The sequence below is a fragment of the Lithobates pipiens genome, unplaced genomic scaffold (assembly GCF_037356315.1).
Source record: "Lithobates pipiens isolate NorthernLeopardFrog02 unplaced genomic scaffold, aLitPip1_a1.2 Scaffold_1, whole genome shotgun sequence".
NCBI lineage: Eukaryota > Metazoa > Chordata > Amphibia > Anura > Ranidae > Lithobates > Lithobates pipiens.
The window spans coordinates 115,137,175-115,154,356 of record NW_027507685.1 but is presented as its reverse complement, the minus strand read 5'-3'; the positions used below and the strand labels follow the sequence as shown (position 1 = coordinate 115,154,356).

The following is a 17,182-nucleotide window of genomic DNA, read 5'->3' as shown; positions in this document are numbered from 1 at the left end:
CCCCTACACTCATACCGTATACCCTGTGCCTCTACACCCTCTACCCCCTACACTCATACCATATACCCTGTGCCTCTACACCCTCTACCCCCTACACTCATACCATATACCCTGTGCCTCTACACCCTCTACCCCCTACACTCATACCATATACCCTCTGCCTCTACACCCTACACTCATACCATATACCCTCTGGCTCTACCCCAGGGCTCGACAAAACCCGGGCGCCAGGTCGCATTGGCGACTAGAATTAGCGACTGGCGCCTGGGGCAGCACAGCTGGGGGTATCCTGTCTCCGTGGACCCCCCCAGCGTGATTGCGTCGGGCCGCGCCGCCGGCGGCCGGTAATTGAGCCCCTGGCTTTGAGGCCTTCTGTGATGCTATTCCCTTCCGTGATCCTATTCCTTCTGGAATCTGGCGCCCTCTTGTGGTGGCCGTTGGAATTACAACCATTAATGCTAATGGATTTCCTTCCATTTACTTAGAACACCTAAACATTACATATACATATATAATGTGTATGTGTGTGTGTGTGTGTGTGTATGTGTGTGTGTGTATGTATACATACACACATTTTATATATATATATATATATATATATATATATATATATATATATATATATATATATATATATATATTTTTTTTTTTTTTATTACACACACTTTTTTTTTTCTTTTTTATTCTAACACCCTAGAGAGTAAAATGGTGGTCGTTGCAATAATGTCTGTCACACCATATTTGCACAGCGTACTTACAAGCGCACTTTTTTTTGGGAAAAAATAATTTATTTAATAAAAAAAAATAAGACAACAGTAAAGTTAGCCCAATTTTTTTTTATATTGTGAAAGATAATGTTACGTCGAGTAAATTGATACCAAACATGTCATGCTTCAAAATTGCACCCGCTCATGGAATGGCGACAAACTTTTACCCTTTAAAATCTCCATAGGCGACGTTTAAAAAATTCTACAGGTTGCACGTTTTGAGTTACAGAGAAGGTCTAGGGCTAGAATTATTGCTCTTACTCTACCGATCAAAGCGATACCTCACATGTGTGGTTTGAACATCGCTTTCATATATATGCGTTCGCTTCTGCACGCAAGCTTGGCGGGACAGGACGCATTTAAAAAAATTTTTTTTTCTTATTTTAACTTTTATTTTTATTTTTTTTCACTGTTCTTTTAAAAAACAAATGTGTGTCACTTTTATTCCTATTACAAGGAATGTAAAAATCCCTTGTAATAGAAAAAAGCATGACAGGTCCTCTTATATATGAGATCTGGGGTCAGAGAGACCTCACATCTCATATTTACACTAAAATGCAATTTAAAAAAAAATCGTCATTTGAAAAAAACAAATAAAATGTCCCTCTAATAGCTATGGGCAATGACTTGGAGACAGGTGAGGGGCTTGGGGCTATCTTCCCCTCACTCGTCTCCATGTCAGGCCAGGGACAGGTCCAGATCGCCGTCACGGACCTGGCTCCTAACTTTTTTAGCCGGCTCCTAGATTCCAAGCAAATTTGTCAACCCCTGCTCTACCCCCTACACTCATACCATATACCCTCTGCCTCTACCCCCTACACTCATACCATATACCCTGTGCCTCTACACCCTCTACCCCCTACCATATACCATATACCAGGGGTAATGAATTAAAATTAAAGGAGGTCCGGTCGCCAAAATTTTCTTTGGGCCGAGGTCCGAATCTCAAGTCTGTGCTACGACTCAGAAATATTGTAGTAACTGTATATCTATCAAAAACATGAGAAATGTACAATTTCCTTAGCATTTCAACAATATTTATTGTCAAGTTACATCTGGTGATCCCAGATCAAGTTAAATCTGGTGTCCCCATCACAGTGCCCCTTTAAATCAGGTGTCCCCATCACAGTGCCCCTTTACATCAGGTGTCCCCATCACAGTGCCCCTTTACATCAGGTGTCCCCATCGCAGTGCTTCTTTAAATCAGGTGTCCCCATCGCAGTGCTTCTTTAAATCAGGTGTCCCCATCAGTGCTTCTTTAAATCAGGTGTCCCCATCACAGTGCCCCTTTACATCAGGTGTCCCCATCACAGTGCCCCTTTAAATCAGGTGTCCCCATCACAGTGCCCCTTTACATCAGGTGTCCCCATCACAGTGCCCCTTTACATCAGGTGTCCCCATCACAGTGCCCCTTTACATCAGGTGTCCCCATCACAGTGCCCCTTTACATCAGGTGTCCCCATCACAGTGCCCCTTTACATCAGGTGTCCCCATCACAGTGCCCCTTTAAATCAGGTGTCCCCATCACAGTGCCCCTTTAAATCAGGTGTCCCCATCACAGTGCCCCTTTAAATCAGGTGTCCCCATCACAGTGCCCCTTTAAATCAGGTGTCCCCATCACAGTGCCCCTTTAAATCAGGTGTCCCCATCACAGTGCCCCTTTAAATCAGGTGTCCCCATCACAGTGCCCCTTTAAATCAGGTGTCCCCATCACAGTGCCCCTTTAAATCAGGTGTCCCCATCACAGTGCCCCTTTAAATCAGGTGTCCCCATCACAGTGCCCCTTTAAATCAGGTGTCCCCATCACAGTGCCCCTTTAAATCAGGTGTCCCCATCACAGTGCCCCTTTAAATCAGGTGTCCCTATCACAGTGCCCCTTTAAATCTGGTGTCCCCATCACAGTGCCCCTTTACATCAGGTGTCCCCATCACAGTGCCCCTTTACATCAGGTGTCCCCATCACAGTGCCCCTTTACATCAGGTGTCCCCATCACAGTGCCCCTTTAAATCAGGTGTCCCCATCACAGTGCCCCTTTAAATCTGGTGTCCCCATCACAGTGCCCCTTTAAATCTGGTGTCCCCATCACAGTGCCCCTTTACATCAGGTGTCCCCATCGCAGTGCTTCTTTAAATCAGGTGTCCCCATCGCAGTGCTTCTTTAAATCAGGTGTCCCCATCAGTGCTTCTTTAAATCAGGTGTCCCCATCACAGTGCCCCTTTACATCAGGTGTCCCCATCACAGTGCCCCTTTAAATCAGGTGTCCCCATCACAGTGCCCCTTTACATCAGGTGTCCCCATCACAGTGCCCCTTTACATCAGGTGTCCCCATCACAGTGCCCCTTTACATCAGGTGTCCCCATCACAGTGCCCCTTTAAATCAGGTGTCCCCATCACAGTGCCCCTTTAAATCAGGTGTCCCCATCACAGTGCCCCTTTAAATCAGGTGTCCCCATCACAGTGCCCCTTTAAATCAGGTGTCCCCATCACAGTGCCCCTTTAAATCAGGTGTCCCCATCACAGTGCCCCTTTACATCAGGTGTCCCCATCACAGTGCCCCTTAACATCAGGTGTCCCCATCACAGTGCCCCTTAACATAAAATGTGCACATCAGGATTTCCCTTAACATAAAATAAATGTCATGCTGATGGGCACATTTTATATTAAGGGGCACTCTGATGGACACAACAAAACATGCCCCTTAACTTAAAATTTGCCCATCAAAGTGCCCCTTTTAATATAAAATGTACCTATCAGTGTTGCTCTTAAAATAAAATCTGCCCATCAGCGTGCCCCTTAACATGAAATAAGGGTCACACTGATGGGCACCTATTATGTTAGGAGGCATTCTGATGGACAATTTTTATTTTAAGGGGCATGCTGATGAGTATATTTTTAATGTGCACATCGATGGGCATATTTTGTAGGGCACATTTTGTTGTACCCATCAGCGTGCCCCTTAACAAAATATGCCCATCGATGTGCACATTAAAAATATACCCATCGGCGTGCCCCGTAAAATAAAATTTGTCCATCGGATTACCCCTTAACATAAAAGGTGCCCATCAGCGTGACCCTTATTTTATGTTAAGGGGCACGTTGATGGGAAAATTTTATGTTAAAGGGCACTCTGATGGGCACATTTTATTTTAAGGGACACGCTGATGGGTATATTTTTAATGTGCACATCGATGGGCATATTTTGTTAAGGGGCACTTTAACAAAACATGCCCATCAGTGTGCACATAAAAAATATATCCATCAGCGTGCCCCTTAAAATAAAATGTGCCCATCAGAGTGTCCTTTAACATAAAATTTTCCCATCAGCGTGCCCTTTACAAAAAAAAGCCCCTTGAAATATGCCCAACAGTGTGCACAACACTGATCACTAATAGTGAACTAATGTGCCCACATACCTTAACTGCAGGAGTGTGGGCACAACTGAAGCTGCCTCTCGATGAGATCCAGGACCCGGGAACTGCGGACAGCAGGGGGGCGGGGCGCGCACGTGACGTCACACCCCTACTGCCCGTGTCTCTTCAGCTCCGAGAGACGCGGCCAGGAGCAGGGGGCGGGCGCATGCGCGCAGCGTCACTGGTTGCTGGGGAAACCCGCGGTCCCAGCAAACCAGTGATTGCTGTCGCTTGCTACACTGGCGGCATGGCGGTCCGGGCAGAAGCGCTACTCGGTCCGGACTCGGACCGCGGGCCGCCATTTAGTGACGGCTGCCATATACCCTGTGCCTCTATACCCTCCACACCTATACCATAGATCCTGTGCCTCTAAACCCTCCACACCCTCTGCCTCTACACCCTCACCATATACCCTGTGCCACTACACCCTCTACCCCCTACACGTATACCATATACCCTGTGCCTCTACACCCTCTAGACGTATACCATGCACCCTGTACTACACACACAGAGAGAGAGATATCTACACACATATACATACAGGTGCCCCCCCCCCCCCCAAGTATAGTCATTCATATAATACAATTCTATGGCCATCATCAACAATACAAGGCAGTAGCTGGGGCACTACATTTCCCATGAGGACCCCCACAACACCAGAGCGGAGGGGTGGAATGAGGGAAATGAGGAATAAGGTCAGTGTCCCTTTAAATGCCATTCAGTAATCCACACATATTATAGAAAACAGCTGGAAAGACACAGAAAATAAGATCTGATTTCTTTAAGGCACTAAAACACATATATGACCATTCTGGTTGTTTATGGTCGGGATTTTGTGTTGCTTTTTATAGTATATTTTGGTATTTAGTTGGTGTTAAAGCAGGGGTTGACAAATTTGCTTGGAATCTAGGAGCCAGCTAAAAAAAGTTAGGAGCCAGGTCCGTGACGGCGATCTGGACCTGTCCCTGGCCTGACATGGAGACGAGTGAGGGGAAGATAGCCCCCAGCCCCCCACCTGTCTCCAAGTCATTGCCCATAGCTCTTAGAGGGACATTTTATTTGTTTTATTTTTTTCAAATGACGATTTTTTTTTAAATTGCATTTTAGTGGAAATATGAGATGTGAGGTCTCTCTGACCCCAGATCTCATATACAAGAGGACCTGTCATGCTTTTTTCTATTACAAGGGATTTTTACATTCCTTGTAATAGGAATAAAAGTGACACACATTTTTTTAAAAAGAACAGTGAAAAAAAATAAAATAAAAGTTAAAATAAGAAAAAAAAAAATGTTTTAAATGCGCCCTGTCCCGCCAAGCTTGCGTGCAGAAGCGAATGCATATATGAAAGCGATGTTCAAACCACACATGTGAGGTATCGCTGCGATCGGTAGAGTAAGAGCAATAATTCTAGCCCTAGACCTTCTCTGTAACTCAAAACGTGCAACCTGTAGAATTTTTTAAACGTCGCCTATGGAGATTTTAAAGGGTAAAAGTTTGTCGCCATTCCATGAGCGCGCGCAATTTTGAAGCATGACATGTTGGGTATCGATTTACTCGGCGTAACATTATCTTTCACAATATAAAAAAAAATTGGGCTAACTTTACTGTTGTCTTATTTTTTTTTTCATTAAATAAATTATTTTTCCCCCAAAAAAAGTGCGCTTGTAAGTCCGCTGTGCAAATATGGTGTGACAGACAGTATTGCAATGACCACCATTTTACTCTCTAGGGTGTTAGAATAAAAAAATAATTATATATATATATATATATATATATATATATATATATATATATATATATATATACACACACACACACACACACACATACATATATATATATATATATATATATACACACACACATACACATATATATATATAATATGTTTAGGGGTTCTAAGTAAAGGGAAGGAGATGGCTCCTTTAGCATTGCTGGTTGTAATTCCAACGGCCACCACAAGAGGGCGCCAGACTCCAGAAGGAACCATAGGATCACAGAAGGCCTCAAAGTCGGGGGCTCAATTACCGGCTGCCGGCGGCGCGGCCCGACGCGATCACGCCGGGGGGGGGGGGGGTGATCCACGGAGACAGGATACCCCCAGCTGTGCTGCCCCAGGTGCCAGGTCGCTAATTCTAGTCGCAAATGCGACCTGGCGCCCGGGTTTTGTCGAGCCCTGTGTTAAAGAAAATGATGTATCATTTGTATTCGGTAGTTTGTCGGTTGTTATTTATTCTGCTTTGTATTTTAAGTGTAGGGACGTTTTATTTGTAGAGCAGTTTTAATGGCTGTTATTGGTAGTTTTGTTGCGTTTCTGCATCTTGGTCAGTCTATTGTTGTGATCTTGTGTTGTCTTCGTTATTTGTGTCCGCGTCGTAACCATTTCCCAATTTCCCTTTGGGATTAATAAAGTATTCTGTAACCTTATATTTTCTTCAACAATACAGATTTTATTTGTACTCACTTCTAACTTAATGCTGTTATTGGTCTCCCCCTCCTTGCGGTCAGTGTCATCAGATGGGTCCTCATAAGGGGAACGAGGTCGCGGTGCGTGGGGGTCCAGGCCTAGGTCCCCCCTAGATATCAGCGTGCACATGTACATGTTGTGTGAGAAAACATCATGGCGGATCAGTTCGCAGAATAGCAGCACCAGGTTATAGAACTCAACGCGTTCTGATTCGTTTGATGGATCCGCTGCGAGAGGAAACAAAATTAAAAGAAAGTGGATGAGGCGAAAATGGACAGGATTTGCAAAAGTTATTTATAGGGAAGCAGTAGCCAGAGTAATCTTTTGTCTGGAATTTCCCCTAAAAACACCAAGGCGCTTCCTGTGCCCGGGCACTGCCAACACCAGTGCCCTCCCTGTGCCCAGGCACTGCCAACACCAGTGCCCTCCCTGTGCCCAGGCACTACCAACACCAGTGCCCTCCCTGTGCCCAGGCACTACCAACACCAGTGCCCTCCCTGTGCCCAGGCACTGCCAACACCAGTGCCCTCCCTGTGCCCAGGCACTGCCAACACCAGTGCGCTCCCTGTGCCTAGGTACTCCCATTCTGTAGCCTTATAGCTGTATACCTGCGGTGTAAGATCTTCTAAGGCGATGTTTCTTAACTCCAGTTCTCAAGGTGCCCCAACAGGTCACGTTTTTAGGATTTCCCTCATAAAACGGCTGTGATGATTACTAAAGCAGTGAAACTGATCAAATTAGCAAAATAACGGCAAGCCTGAAAACATGACCTGTTGAGGCACCTTGAAGACTGGAAGATAGTCTTATCAAGTCTGGAGTGTGATTTGCCGATGTCACTACTGTGCTGCGCACTGTTTTTCTGGCTGGAGGGAAAGCTGCACCTGAAGACCTGCAGTGCAAAGATCTCCCCGTTTCTGCTTCTTCCATTCCGTGCTTCCTCCACCTCAGGTGGGCAGCACTGAGGAAGCAAATATCCCGCTCCACTACCAAGATGGGCACAGCCAACCTGTTTTGATGGCATGTACGGTGCGGCAGTGCTCCTTTCTTACAATGCCAACAGCAACACCTCCTTTGCTATAAGCCACTCCAGAGTGTTTGGGGGCTCATGGGAGTTGTAGGATTGCAGAAGAGACACAAGTACACCCCACAAATGCCCCCTCATGGATTCTGATGAATAATGAAGATTTAGCTGTCCTGTGATGGCATCACATGAGATTAAGAGAAGCAAATCTACCGAATGGAGACAAAAACTATTTTTGTGGGGGACAAGTATACACAAGGGGCAAGTATAGATAGGGCAAGTGTATGCAAAAGGGGCAAGTATGCAAAAGGGGCAAGTATGCAAAAGGGGCAAGTCTTACACAGGTAAGTATACAAAGGTACAACTGAAGCGGGTAATGTCGGCCTTCATAGGCCGTACGTACTTAATACTGGAGCCTGCGTGTCCAGAAACTGCAGGAGGACATCCTGGAAGACAGGAGGAGAGCTGAGGGCAGACAACGACCCAGAAGACACCGATCCTTTCTCATCGACCGCCTCCGACTCCCCACATCTCTGATAGAGGGAAAGGACACAGATTAACAATGTGGCCACAGAGACAAAGGAGAAGACACACATCATAGTCTAAATAGAACACTACTTTCAGACCAGGCTCAGGGATGGCCCAATGGAGTGCCCTTCACCCTCTGCCCTCATCCAAAACAACAGGGAGGGAAACACAACTTTTTTAAATCTTTCATTCATAAAGTAGTAATCAATAGTTAGCATTGGATTGGTCTTCATCTTAAGGTGCGCCTCTCTTAAGGTAACCACTACTATCAATACCAATGATTTGGGGAACCATTTTCCCCTGAGGGCCATTATCCCACTGACACCAATGAAATGAAGGACTCCTTTTCCTGAGGTTTACTATGTTCCCAACACCTAAGATTTGGGGAGATATTCTTTTCTAAGGAGGCATTATTCCACTGACAAATTCATTTAAGGGTTGTCCTCTGGTAGCCATGATCCCAACACTAGATATTTTGGACTATTCGCCCCCTGGTGCTACAGTCTAACGGGACTTACTGTCACACTGATACCATTGATTTAAGGATGTTCTCCTATTGGGACCACAGGCACCAATGACTTGGGGGGGGGGGGGGGGGGGGGAACTTTCTCACTAGTCAACTATAGAACTGATCCCAATGATTTGGGCACTAGTCTACCACTAGGGTCACCAATGATCTGGTGTTCTGGGTTCCCCCTGTTCCACTGACACCAATAATGGGGGGGGGTATTCTCCCAATAGGGCCACTGTCCCTGATGACTTTGGGGGATACCTTTCCACTGCTGCCATTGTAACTAAATAATTTGGGGGCTATTCTCCCAATGGGGCCACTGACACCAATGATTGGGGGCTATTCTCCCAATGGGGCCACTGACACCAATGATTGGGGGCTATTCTCCCAATGGGGCCACTGACACCAATGATTGGGGGCTATTCTCCCAATGGGGCCACTGACACCAATGATTGGGGGCTATTCTCCCAATGGGGCCACTGACACCAATGATGGGGAGGGGGGGCTATTCTCCCAATGGGGCCACTGACACCAATGATTGGGGGCTATTCTCTCAATGGGGCCACTATCCTATGGACATTTTTCGGAAGAATTCACTAGCGTTGAGGACCGCTGGTGTAGACAGACTGACTGCGCCCACAAAGCCTACCTCTGCTTCGATCTCCATTTGCCTCTTCTCCAGTAACTTAGCGACTACCAATGCGCGATGGTGTCCGTAGCGCTTACAACTCACAGCCCACTCACAGAGGAGAGCAACCACGGCGTCATCGTCTGGGGAGATCTAGGTGAAAAGGACCACAGGTGTCAGAAACGAAAGGCAGTAATATGAAGGAGGACACAGAAATCAGAATAAGGACTTGGTTCACCTCGTGCCCATCCTTGCCGATACCCAGACCAAAGATCCGGTTATACAAAGAGTCCAAATTATTACTGAAATCCGACTTCTCAAAGCTGTGACTGTCCAGAACCTCCAGAGTGTGAAGAACTCTTCCGATGGGAAAGCCTGGATGGGGACAGATGGAATACATTGATAGCATAAAACCAGCAACGTGAGTGTAGACCAGGAACGGACTTCAGGACATATAAAAAGTGTGTGGTGATTACCGGCTGTGGCTTCCTGACATTTATCGAAGGACCATCGGACCTCCACGGCGCGGCCTCGCTCCTTTATCTGCTGCTCCATCTCCCGCAGTTTCCTTCTCACCTGTGAAATGTGCGATCGCCGAGTCTGAGAGCAAATTCCACAGCAAGTTCCTCTAGCAGGTCACGTAAAAATCCGATATCCCTCTTATTGCTGACCATTATATTGCCCCCAAAACCACCATCACCACCCCTAGCAATAATATCCCCCCCCTTCCGCCTCTTATCCACCCTTTTCCTCATATCTCACCCGTAATACAGATCTGTCTGTTTTAGTGGTTGAAGCCACATCCTTCCTATTCCCCCAGTTTTCCCCCTTTCACCTACCAGGTTATACTTTATGGATTACATTTTGTGGACACCTGACCACCACACCTACCTGTACAGCTGAAAGTATATGACCCCCTGTCATGACCTGTTCTGTCCACATTTACTCTCTTATTGGTCAGAGTTTTTTTTTTTTTTTTTTTTTTACATTTTTGAAGGAGGGTTCCTTGCATTTGCCCTAAAACACTACTGGTTTGTTTTATTTGGAACTATACATGTTCATTAAAAAGAGCTGGTCACATAGGAGTGCATGGAACAGAGACCAATGTAGGTGCCAGACTGCCTGGGGTGGGCACCTCCACCAATCAAAGCTTGTCTGGATTCCTGGCTGTTTATTAGCTTACTGTTAATTAGATCCCTGTTAAATTAGGTTACTGTTAGCTGTTCATTAGATGGACTGTTAGATGGACTGATGATATTACTGTTTAAAGTTTGCATTGTTTAGGATAACGTGATCAAGCGCTTATTTGATTTTGTGTGGTATACGTTCTGTGTGAATTTTCAATAAAGAGTTCCTGTTTGAACCTAAGCTAGCGTCATCTAATTCTTGGGCGCATTTCCTAGCTATATTACCTGGTTCCAGTGTGGAGGAAGCTATATGTTGGCAGCGACACCAAGGCGGCCTGTGACAAATCCCCTCCAACGTTGGAGGTCAGGTGTCTCCAGTGAAGGATACTGGTAATGCGTCATCATACAAAGACATTGTAGACAACTGTGCCCTTCCAACCTTGTGGTAACAGTTTGGTGAAGACCCTTTGCTGTTCCAGCATGACTGTGCCCCCCAACCTCCCTGTGTACAGAGCCAGCTCCTTAAAGACATGGTATGACCAGTTTGGTGTGGAGGAACTTGAGTGTCCTGTACAGAGCTCTGAACTCAACCCTACTTTTGGAAGACCTTTGGTATAAGGTCTTTTCATCCAACATCAGTACCTGCCCTTAATCCCACAGAACACCTTTGGGATGAGGCCTTACCAAAAGTGTTTGAGGTCATGGAGGAACTTGAGTGTCCTGCGCAGAACCCTGACCTCATCCTTACTGAGCACTTTGAGATGAATTGGAACACCAATGGCCCAACATAAGGCCCAACATAAGGCCCAACATAAGGCCCAACATAAGGCCCAACATAAGGCCCAACATAAGGCCCAACATAAGGCCCAACATAAGGCCCAACGTGTGAGCCAGGTCTGCTCATTCAACATCAGCACCTGACCTCACAAACGGCACATATTTGCTACAGACACCCTCCAAAATCTTGTAGGAAGCCTTCCCAGAGGAGTAGAGACAGCTCCATAAAAGACATGGTGTGAACAGTTTGGTGTGGAGAAACTAAAGTGTCCTGTACAGATCTCTGACCTCAACCCTACTGATCACCATTGGGATGAATTGGAATGCTGATGGTGAGCCACGTCTTCTCCAACATCAGAACATGACCTCACAAATGGCCACAAATCAAATTCCCACAGACACCCTCCAAAATCTTATGGAAAGTCTTCCCAGAAAAGTTGAGGATGTTGTAGCTACAAGGGGGTGGCGGGGGCAACTTCATATTAAAGACCAAGGCTCTGGAACGGGATGTCCAACAAATTCATACAGGTGTGATTGTCAGGTCTTCACAGACTTGGTCTACATTAATCAGATTTCATTTTCATTTGTAAGTAAATATGGATATATAATAAAACAATATTTCTGAAATAGTATATCAATAGTCCATAAAGTGAAAGATGCAAAAAGAGTGATCAAAAAAAGCCCATAAAAACCAAAAAGCAGTGATCCCACATGATGGAAATAAGAGTCTTCAAGAAAGCCCGGTGACACCCTTCACTTTCCTGCTCTGCTTACCAAAAAGAGTGTGACCCCCTGATAAGAGCGGTGAACATGCGCTCCTTTTAACAAACCCAATCCAGCATCTCACCGGTAGGAGGGTCCATTTCAGAGCGGCAACCAAAACAGCTCTAGCACCCAGGCAACGGCAAGAAAGGCTTACACACCCTTCCCAGAGCAATACCAAGCCGAATATAAAATGAAAGCCCTCCAATAGTATGAATAGTGTGCTATTGATAAAACGGATCTATTGAAAATTTGAGGTTGACCGATATTTTGTATTTTTTAAGAAATCGGCCGATTATTACGTAAATTAGGCCGATTAACACTGACCACACCGTGCCTGTTCCTCCTCCCTTCCCAACTCTCTACTGGGAAAGCAGAGCGGTGCTTGGCGCTTACCAGAGCTGCCGAGTGTGTGAAACTGACATGCAATATAACTGAATGTAGAGAGAGACCAGCTGTCAAAATTCAGCAGTGATGTCGGGGGTGGGCATGACCCAGCAACTATCAAACACCAGCCAATGGGATGAAATCTAGGCGGGCCGCTATGTGTAAGTGGCTCTGCCCCTTAAGCAGCTCAATCATTGGCTGGTGTTTGATAGCTGCTGGGTCCCGCCCACCCTCCACATCACCGCTGAATTTTGACAGTTGGTCTCTCTCTACATTCAGTTACATATGTTAGTTTCACACACACACAGTTACACTATATTGGCTCAGTGTGAAATCTGCCAGTGTTAACCAGTGCCACCTGCCAGTGCCACCTGCCAGTGCCAACCAGTGCCACCTGCCAGTGCTTCCAATCAGTGCCGCCTAATATCAGTGCCAGCCAATGCCACCTATCAGTGCCAATCAGTTTTTCTAATCAGTGCCACATACCAGTGCTTCCAATCAGTGTACAGTAGTGTACTGTACTTAGGACATCAAGTGTGTGGTAGAGTGACAAAAACAAGCATGGGGGAGTGGAGTGAGTTTATGAGATGAAGGGAAGAAAAATAAATAAATAAAAATCGGCCTAAAATAATCGGCTGCAAAAATCGGCATCATCTATTGGCCATCAGCTGCCCCGACCTCTAATAAAAATGCACTCACATGTCTTTAGGTAACATGTACGGCATAACAAACGCAGCAGATCGGGCTTGCCAACTGAAAAGATGGCCAATGTGCTGCGCATGTGTGGTGGCGTATGTACGCGACTTCAACCTCCTTGATTATTTCCCGCCTTGACTACTGTAACTCTCTCCTTAATGGCCTACCCTTAACCAGGCTATCCCCCCTTCAGTCTATTATGAATGCTGCTGTTAGACTAATACACCTCACTAATCGTTCCGTGACTGCTGCCCATCTCTGCCAATCCCTTCACTGGCTTTCCCTACCCCACCGTGTAAAATTAAAAATGCTAACCATAACATACAAGGCCATCCACAACCTCGCCCCCATCTATATCACCAACCTCATCTGCAGATATCGCCCAAATCGTCCCCTTCGCTCCTCTGAGGACCTCTTGCTTTCTAGCTCCCTTGTTACCTCCTCTCATGCTCGCCTTCAAGATTTCTCCAGAGCCTCTCCCTACCTCTGGAACGCCCTGCCCCAGTCTGTCCCCTCAGCCCCTACCCTGTCCACCTTTAAGAGTTCCCTGAAAACGCATTTATTCAGGGAAGCCTATCCCACACCCACCTAACTGTCCCCGAGCCACCCCCATCAAATCATTCTCTGCAGCCATTACCTTTTGTACCACCACCTTTAAAATGTAAGCTCTACAAGCAGGGCCCTCCTATACCTTTTGTATTGTACTGTAATTGTGTTGTCCCCTCTATACATTGTAAAGCGCTGCGTAAACTGTTGGTGCTATATAAATCGATAATAATAATAACCTATGCATTTTGTCATATCTGACATCATCAGGGGCATGCACACACCTCACCACGCTCCTTATAAAGGACATCAACCCGGGAAGGATCTCCGTGACTGGCTGGACACATTTCCAATGCAGACAGAGGAGTCCAACCCTCCACCCACCTCCCATATTAGCTTCTTTTGCTTTATGGACTATTGATGTACAATTGCACGTACTATTTAAGCACAAGAGAGCTGCACTGTTGTTTTATTATGCATTAGGTGTTTGGTCACCGTGCACAGCAGCTACATTTATTTAACCTAGCGCAGATTTACACCCATTTTTGCAATATATCGATATCACTGTATGCCTGCAATTTCACTACTCCATAGGTATAACTGGTTAACGTCTGTCATATTTCTTTTCCGGAAAGTGAATAGTAATAGTACAGACTTGCTTGCTGCTCTTCTCGATCGCAAATAAAGTAAAAAAAAACAAAAACACACCTAGAACCTATATGGATAGCTCAAAACTCCAGCCAAGAAGTCCCTGCAAAATAACCAATATACATTCTGCTAAAGGCACCGACCTGCTGTGTGAAGGTAGAATTACCCCCCGGCATAGGTAAACTAGAGGGAGCGATGGGAAGATGGTCCAGGGGCGATCCTGTCTTAATTCGGTTATCAGTCAATGAGTAATGCCAGACGAGAGCGCTGGGACAGCACAGGACAATGCTCTGCCAAAAGAAATGGAAGTATAAAGAATATCAAATACTCTCTGCATTTCTTTCATTCATACAAGTTGATTGATGTAAGGAATTAATTATATTCCTTTTTATATTATATATCTCGCTATACACACAGTGTACGTGTGTGTGTGTGTGTGTGTGTGTGTGTGTGTGTGTGTGTGTGTGTGTGTGTGTGTGTGTGTGTGTGTGTGTATATATATATATATATATATATATATATATATATATATATATATATAATACATACACACACAGTATCTCATAAAAAGTAAGTACACCCCTCAGTCACATTTGTGTAAATCTTTAAAAAAAATTGTCCTTTTTTTGTTTATAGAGCAAAAAATAAAACCCGCAGAGATGATCAAAGACCGCCAAACGAAAGCTCTATTTGTGGGGAAAAAAAAAAAAGGACATCAATTTTGTTTGGGTACAGTGTCGCACGACCGTGCAATTGTCAGTTAAAGTGATGCAACGCCGAATCGCAAAAAGTGCTCTGGTCTCTTGCCAGCCAAATGGTCCGGGGCTGAAGTGGTTAACCACTTCAGCCCCGGACCAATTGTCAGCCTAAGGACCAGAGGTCTTTTTACAATTTCGACACTGTACTGCTTTAACTGGTAATTGCGCGGTCATGCAGTGTTGTATCCAAACTAAATTTGCGTCCTTTTCTTCCCACAAATAGAGATTTCTTTTGATGGTATTTGATTGCCTCTGCGATTTTTACTTTTTGCGATATAAATGGAAAAAGACCAAAAATTGAGAAAAAAAAGATATTTTCTTCTTTTTGTTATAAAAAAAAAAAAAAATCGAATAAACTAAATTTTAGTCATACATTTAGGGCAAAATTTATTCAGCCACATGTCTTTAGTAAAAAAAATGTTAATAAACTTATATTTATTGGTTTGCGCAAAAGTTATAGCGTCTACAAACTAGAGTACATTTTCTGGAATTTACACAGCTTTTAATTTATGACTGCCTATCTCATTTCTTGAGGTGCTAAAATGGCAGGACAGTACAAACCCCCCCCCCCCCCAATGACCCCATTTTGGAAAGTAGACACCCCAAGGAAATTGCTGAGGGGCATGTTGAGCCCATTGAATATTTTTTTTTGTCCCAAGTGATTGAATAATGACACAAAAAAAAAAAAAAAAAGTTTACAAAAATGTGTTACTAAATGATATATTGCTCACACATGCCATAGTTAAGCCTCATGCACACGAGACGCAGATGAAACCTCTGTTAAAAAAAAGCTGAAACGCGCGTTTAGAAACGCGCGTTTTGCCGCGTTTAGACGCGTTTGCGTTTAAACGCGTTTATAAAGATAACATCATGTAGACCCTCCCCAAGCTCTCAAAGCCTTTTTTTTAACTATTTCTGCTATTTTGATCAGAGTGAGTAGCAGCAGCATAGAGAGCAGTTGTACACTTGCATTTGCCGTGTCACTTGCCACGGCACCTGCCACAAGTTGTGGATTGTCCACTTGCCACAAGTTGGGGATTGTCCACTTGCCACGTCACCTGCCACAAATTGTGGATTGTCCACTTGCCACGTCACTTGCCACATCACCTGCCACGTCACTTGCCACGAGATGTGGATTGTCCACTTTCCACGTCATCTGCCATGCCACAAGCTGTGGATTGTCCACTTGCCACGTCACCAGCCACATCACCTGCCACAAGTTGTGGATTGTCCACTTGCCACGTGACTTGCCACATCACCTGCCACGTCACTTGCCACATCACCTGCCACAAGTTGTGGATTGTCTACTTGCCGCGTCACTTGCCACTTCACCTGCCACGTCACTTGCCACGTCACCTGCCACAAGTTGTGGATTGTTCACTTGCCACGTCACCTGCAACGTCACCTGCCACAAGTTGTGGATTGTCCACTTGCCACGTCACTTGCCACGTCAGCTGCCACGTCACTTGCCACGTCACTTGCCACATCACCTGCCACATCACCTGCCACATCACCTGCCACATCACCTGCCACATCACCTGCCACAAGTTGTGGATTGTCCACTTGCCACGTCACTTGCCACATCACCTGCCACGTCACTTGCCACGAGATGTGGATTGTCCACTTGCCATGTCACTTGCCACGTCACCTGCCACGTCACTTGCCACAAGATGTGGATTGTCCACTTGTCACATCACCTGCCACATCACTTGCCACATCACCTGCCACAAGTTGTGGATTGTCCACTTGCCACGTCACTTGCCACATCACCTGCCACGTCACTTGCCACAAGATGTGGATTGTCCACTTTCCACGTCACCTGCCATGCCATCTGCCACAAGTTGTGGATTGTCCACTTACCACGTCACCAGCTACATCACCTGCCACAAGTTGTGGATTGTCCACTTGCCACACCACTTTCCACGTCACCTGCCACGTCACCTGCCACAAGATGTGGATTGTCCACTTGCCACGTCACCAGCCACATCACCTGTCACAAGTTGTGGATTGTCCACTTGCCACGTCCCTTGCCACGTCCCCTGCCACGTCACCTGCCACAAGTGGATTGTCCACTTGCCACATCACTTGCCACATCACCTGCCACAAGTTGTGGATTGTCCACTTGCCACGTCACCTGACACAAGTTGTG

The 17,182-nt window shown here is 45.6% G+C and overlaps 1 protein-coding gene across 1 annotated transcript in view; it reads right to left on the bottom strand.

The window, feature by feature from the left end:
- MED12 (mediator complex subunit 12) overlaps positions 1–17,182 on the bottom strand; it is a gene marked incomplete in the record, with an annotated part of 85,453 nt that overhangs the window by 55,594 nt on the left and 12,677 nt on the right. The window contains 6 exon segments of the mRNA XM_077474366.1: positions 6,642–6,871; positions 8,069–8,198; positions 9,354–9,485; positions 9,571–9,707; positions 9,809–9,908; positions 14,419–14,565. Of these exon segments, the coding sequence (XP_077330492.1) occupies positions 6,642–6,871; positions 8,069–8,198; positions 9,354–9,485; positions 9,571–9,707; positions 9,809–9,908; positions 14,419–14,565 (876 nt within the window).